This window comes from Bison bison, unplaced genomic scaffold, assembly GCF_000754665.1.
Source record: "Bison bison bison isolate TAMUID 2011002044 unplaced genomic scaffold, Bison_UMD1.0 scf7180017864487, whole genome shotgun sequence".
NCBI lineage: Eukaryota > Metazoa > Chordata > Mammalia > Artiodactyla > Bovidae > Bison > Bison bison.
In genome coordinates, this window is record NW_011495047.1 from 7,826,218 (window position 1) to 7,832,142 (window position 5,925).

General features: G+C 59.3%; 1 protein-coding gene across 1 annotated transcript in view; it reads right to left on the minus strand.

Moving 5' to 3' along the window:
* TJAP1 (tight junction associated protein 1 (peripheral)) overlaps positions 1 to 5,925 on the minus strand; it is a 24,267-nt gene that overhangs the window by 2,566 nt on the left and 15,776 nt on the right. Inside the window, exons 3-9 of the mRNA XM_010863235.1 lie at positions 4,720 to 4,817; positions 3,916 to 4,041; positions 2,365 to 2,393; positions 1,557 to 1,718; positions 1,281 to 1,347; positions 151 to 258; positions 6 to 57 (exon numbers count right to left, since the gene is read on the minus strand). Of these exons, the coding sequence (XP_010861537.1) occupies positions 6 to 57; positions 151 to 258; positions 1,281 to 1,347; positions 1,557 to 1,718; positions 2,365 to 2,393; positions 3,916 to 4,014 (517 nt within the window). The 5' untranslated portion in view covers positions 4,015 to 4,041; positions 4,720 to 4,817. The remainder of the gene's footprint in view (positions 1 to 5; positions 58 to 150; positions 259 to 1,280; positions 1,348 to 1,556; positions 1,719 to 2,364; positions 2,394 to 3,915; positions 4,042 to 4,719; positions 4,818 to 5,925) is intronic.

The following is a 5,925-nucleotide window of genomic DNA, read 5'->3' on the forward strand; positions in this document are numbered from 1 at the left end:
GGACTTGTTGCACTTGAGCAGCTGCACGGCCAGGTTGCAGTCCAGCCGGTACCGCTCCTGCAGACACAGATGCAGCTCAGCGCCCAGCCCCGCCCGGGGAGTGGGGTGGGGACACAGTGGCACAGGCAGGGAGGCCCCAAGATGCCGTACATTGAGCTCCTCCAGCTTGTTGATGGTGTTCCTGGCATCCAGCAGCTTGTTGGTCAGCTCCACAATCTCCCAGTCCAGCGTCTTCCTGTCCATCTCAGCCTTCTTGATCTGAGGCACAAGACTCACAGTGAACCCAGCCCAGGCCCCAGCCAGCTCTTCCTCCCCTCCTCCCAGCCCAGAGACACAGGAAGCCACAGGTGCTAGGGCAGCCAAGGCACATGAAGTAGAGACAGAGGATGGACAGACAGAAGGAGACTGGACACTTCTCCTGCAATGCAGGCGGGCTGTGGGGCAGGGGCTTTCTGAGCATGACCGACAGTTGCCCAGGCCCAGAGCAATCTAAGAGCTGCCCAGCCTTGGAGGGTGCACAAGGGGCTCTACACACCAGGGGAGGGAGCTTCTACCCTGAGAGACAAGAACTGCAAACCCAGGGGCTCAGGCCTATGCTGCATGTAGCTGTTTCCAGGATCAGGCCATTGGGTGAGGGGGAGGAGGCTGGGCACAGAACGGGGCTGGGTGGCAGCTGGGGGCACCTGGGAGATTATCTAGTCAAGCAGGGAGGGAGCTACAGTCTTCTGATCTTCAGCTCAGGGACTGGATCCACAGGCCCCCTTCCTCCAAGCGGCGGGGCTGGCTGCCACTGCAGCTGAGAGGCCATGAGTGTTCAGTGGTGACATCAATCAGTACCTCTGCCCAAGCCAAGAGCAGGCTCCCCACCTGCCCCCAGGAGCGAGGCACTGACTGCTGACCAGGCCTCCCATGAGGACAGGAAAGGAATGGGCAGAGGGCAAGGGGCAGACCCCAGCCATCCCAGATCTCAGCTGAGGAGGAGGCAAGGGCAAGGGAGAAAACACACAAACTCAGACGCAACTGCAAAAATCCAGCTGTGGCTAAGAGAGGCCTGAGAGAAGAGTACAGCAGCAACGGTGGCAGCATGAGGGGAAGACGAGAGAAGAGAAACAGTGTGAGCGTTAAGACGACCCTGACTCGCACAGCACGTGGCAGGCCCCTCCCCACCACAGCCGCCCCCTCCCGAGCCCAGGGCAGGACGGGGGGCCCCCTGGCAAGTCCTAGCCCCGTGCTGTGCTGTGAGTGCAGCGCTAGCCAAGCTGCCCTCCTGGACAGATTACCAGCGTGTGCAGCTTGTCCTCCAGCTCCTGGTTGGTCCTCTGGGAAGCCGTGTAGCTGTTCTGCAGCCTGTAGAGAACACAAGGCAGACCTCCGGGTCAAGATGCCGCTCTTCAGACCCTGCTCAGTCCCTTCTTGATGTGGATCTTGGGCAGGTGCCCCTCCCAGAACTTCAGTTTTCGCATCAGAATTGGATCACCTCTGAGGCCACGCCTGGCTAACAACCCCCTGTGAACGGGGAGATGCATGCATGCATGTCCCAGCCCCCGGTCCCACACCTGCGGAACTTGTCCTTAAACTTGTCCAGCTCCTCCCGGCTCTGGCCCAACTCCAACTCCAGGCAGTCCTGCCCGATCTCCAGCTCGCGCTCCAGAGCCTCAGTGCGCCTGGTGGCTGAGGCCAGGCGCCGGCGAAGCTCCTCGTTTTCCTGCTGCAAAAGCCTGGGAGGGTGAGGGTTCAAGGGCAGAGGGGCATCAGAGGTGCTAGGGCCACCCTGGAGTCCCAGGCTGGATTCAGAAGGAAGTAGGGGTGACAGGAGTCCAGGGAAGGGTATCCCACAGGCCTGTTGGCCCTGAGAACACGGCTGGGCCTGGAGGGTGGGGGAGGCAGAGGGGATGGAGGGGGACAGTCGGCCCCCCTCACTGGAGAAGACAGAACTGCAGGGGCCACAGTTGCCATTTGTCTCTAGTTACAACCCAAGCCAGCCGGCCCCCAGCTCCGGTTTCTCCACTGCACAGTCAAGCTGCTCCATTATTCAACTTGTGGAAACCCAGCCCAGGAGGGCCCTGCTCTGCAGAGGCCTCACGGGGCTGACGGAAAAGGCTGTAAGAGACAGCTGGCACGGGAGGCGGGAGCTGGGACTCGCCCGAGCAGCCCCTCAGAGGCACTCGCCTCCCCAATGCCAGGTTCTCATCAAACAGATGTTTTTCCAGGACTAATATCCAAACGTCAAGCTGCCTTCCAGAGTCCCTAAAATCCCCCAACTTGTACCTCTACCTAATCCAAGGAAAAGCCCAATGGTACCAACAGCCTGGGGCTGAGGGGACCGAGCTGAGGCAGGGAGGCTCTTGGGCAGCAGGTACTCACTTCATCCTCTCCGCGTCAGTCAGCGGCTCCTGTGCACAAAAAAACAGAAGCCTGAGGCTCGGCTCCGGACCACTTGCCTCCCGCTCACTCCCACCTCCTCCAAACAGCTCCAAACAGCCCCAGAGAGGGTCATGTCTGCAGCACACGTGTCTGGCACAAGTGGGCTGCAGGGCCCCCCAGAGATGGGGCCGTCTAGTAACTTCTGGACCAGCCGAGACTACCCTCGCCCATGCCACCAGACTCCAACCCTGCCGTTCCCCACACCAGCTCCAAGCCCTCTGAGTCCTAGAGGCCATGCCACCTCTCCCTGGGCTAAAGAGCCTCTCAGCTCTTCACTGGGCTCCTAGCGGGCCCTGTAGGCAAGGCTGAAGACTTTCCAGGGAAGTGACAAAGCCAGGTGGGATGGAGTAGAGTCCAGAGCTCTGATGAAGCCCTGCGGGCCCCCTGGGAGGCATGAGTGCAGGACAGCCTCTGGGGTAACCCAGACGGAGGGGAGTGAAGCGTCTCGTCCTGCTTTCTCCCTCCTGCAGCATCTTCCTCAAGCCCCCACATGGGTCACGAGCCCAAGGGCCAGAACTCAGCCAACCAAAAGGCAGAGCGAGCCTGCGCAACGGCAGGAGGGAAATGTCGAGTGGCATTTGATTGGCCTCACAGCTTCAGGACGCTCATCGCAGGCAGGACAATGAGGTGCATGGCCCAGACTATGGACCTGGGAGCCACTGACACCTGGACTGGTTTCATTAATCTTGTTGAACCCTAGAGACCACATCTACAAAACTGGGGGGAGTGCCCAGAGGGCGGCACCTCGCACAGTATCTGGCCTTTTAATGTTTCCTAAATTCAAAATGGGCAAGTCGTGGATGGCACTTCTGCCCTGGGCGCTTGGCACACGCTGGCCATCTCTCAAGTTCTCCAAATGTGCTCCATGAACTTCAACAGGGTAGAGACACAGTATCAAGGAGAATAAACTCTCCTCTTCCTGCAAGAGCTTAACGAGAGAGGAACACCGATCTGGAGAATGTTTGGCGGTTGCCTGAAGAAGGCCTCCTAAGTATCTAATGTGGTCCCTAGCAGGGAGCACATATTTGATAAATGTCAGCCAGACAAAACAAAGCTGGACGAAGGTCAGCCTTTCGGGGACAGTGGAGAACAGCTAGGCTGAGGGCAAGCAGCTGGAGCTCCCTAAAGGTGCCCAGAGGGGCCGCAGGTTGCACAGCTCTGCTCCACCAGTGGAGGGCCAGAGTCCCCGGCTCCGGGCAGGTCAGACACCTTTGTCTGATGGGCGGCCTCCCACACCAAGAATAATACTGCACAGATCATTTAGGCTGCACTACAGACTCTGGGGCTCCTGGATGTGTGAACGTGTCACAGCCATCCCCCATTGGTCTGCACGGCCCCCACGAGCATGGTGGCAGCTGAGAGCCCAAGCGGGTACCAGCAACGCCACACTCGCACCCCAACTGGGGGAACCAGATGCCCCCTCAGGACAGCCAGGCCCCGCCTCAGAGGTCTGCAGCTGCCAGCTGGGGCAGGGGGACCACTCTTGCTGACCTCCTGCTCGGGCCGGGAGCCAGGACTTTCCAGCCGCAGCTCACGATGCTCGGGTGGTGCCTTACGATAGGGCTTCTTAGCAGGGGCTGCACTGGTCATTCTGGGAGATGAGAGCTGTTCAACCTGCTGAGGGAAATAAGGAGGGAGGAGGCTCAGAGACGTGGCAAGAGGCCTCTGAATTGAGGGAAAAAGGGGACAGGTAGGAGCCACCAGGCAGGCAGACAGGCCTGGGTCACTCCCAGGGTTATCTGAAGTGCTCAGCTCTGGTGTGCCACTGCCTGTGGGTCAATGGTGAACAGGAGAGGCGTCCAGGGCCAGTGGGATTACATGAGGGGAAAGGCAGGGCCCAGGGCCTGGGCGCAGGGCACACGGGTTGGGCCGGAGGAGTGACCCACCCCTGGCCCCTGCGGGCGTGGGAGGGCCGCCGCAGAGGGAAGAGCGACTCTCCAAAAACCAGTTTCCTCAATTCCAAACTGGGTTAAGTTTCACTTCAACAACCAATTTCATAGGGTTGTTGTAATGATTATGGAAAGCACTAACAACAGAAGCTGGCACTCAGATGCTCGACTAATGTTAGCTTTAAAGCAAACTGTGAGCAGAAAGTAAGGGCTTGAGATGTATGCCCAGCCTGGACCCCTCAGGGCGGGGTGTCACCAGGTTTGGGGGCCCTGAAAGTCAAGCCTCTCTGGCCTCCAGCGCTCTCTTCACCAGCCCCCACCAAAAGGGGCCACCTGCTGCCCCCTCACCTGCCAGCCTCCCCAGGAGGGGGCCCAGTGGGGGGCGCAGGCCTCACTGCGAACATACCGTCTGTCCGTCGGCAGCACTCTCTGTTCCGCTGTCCGGGAGTCAGCCTGTGGCTCTCTGCATCCCACGGCCCAGCCACTTCCTCTGGCCAACAGCTCCTGAAACCGGAGATGGGAAGAAAACAGAAACCAGGTGTCAAGGCCTGTCTGTCAGTGCCCCCAAGAGAGCTACGCAGGAGAGCCATGGAGGCGGGACCGGAGTGGAAGCACTGGGCTCTGCATGAACGGCATCCCGGGCCCAGGGAGACACAGGTGTGTCTGTGTGGCCATGCTCTTGGCTTACCACACGCCTGATTCCAGAAGAGGCCTGGTGCTGTCTTGTCCCTATCCTACCCTGTATCTGTCCTGTTCATCTCCAGGGCCTCTCAGAGTCTAGAAACAACAACTCAGAGATTTGGGGGACATGGGTTGCAGAAGAAAACACCAGGAAAAAGCCTAGGAGAGGCCCAAGAAGATGCTGGGGGAAAAAAAAAAAGCTCCTAGCAATGATTCCAGAGGAGCCCAAACAGACTGCAAGAGGAGGGGAAGGTCCAGGAGAGAGAACTGGAAAAGGCAGCATTTTAGAGCAATGACGGTTCTCAACCAGGGTGATTTGGGTCTTCCCCGGCCTCCTCCTTTCCCCACCCCTGGTATCTGGCAAATATCTGAAGGCATTTTTGCTTGTCACACCAGGGGTGGGCGGTACTGGCATCTAATGTGTAGAGGCCAGACCTGCTGCTAACATCCTATGAAGCACAGTGCAGCCTCCCACGACAAGGCATTATCGGCACAGTGTTGATTTGCCCAGGCTGGGAAACCCTGTGTAGGAAGCCCCAGTCTGGGGAGCTGAGACACCTGGCTTCCGGGCTCAGTGCTGCTTCTGACACACGATGTGGCCCTGGGTAAGTCCCTGCCTCACTGGATAAGCTTGTCTCTCATCTGCAGAGAGGTGGCTGGAATGAGTGGCCTGTGAGGTCCCCTCCAAGTCCTTGGGGTTCTGACCTCTCCCCGACCTGTAATGAGCTGGGCTGCAGCATGGGGGCAACAGCTACCACAGGGACCAGTGGAGGCAGCAACCTCAGGTGGCCTTCCGGACATCAGCAGTCCTGCCTCCGCCATCCACCTAACCAGAGCTGGGGGCTGAGGGAAGCCTTGCGGGCTGAAGCATGTGTTCCCGCTGTTGGGACATGCCCTGGCCACAACTCCTGTCACATTCCAACAGGGCCTG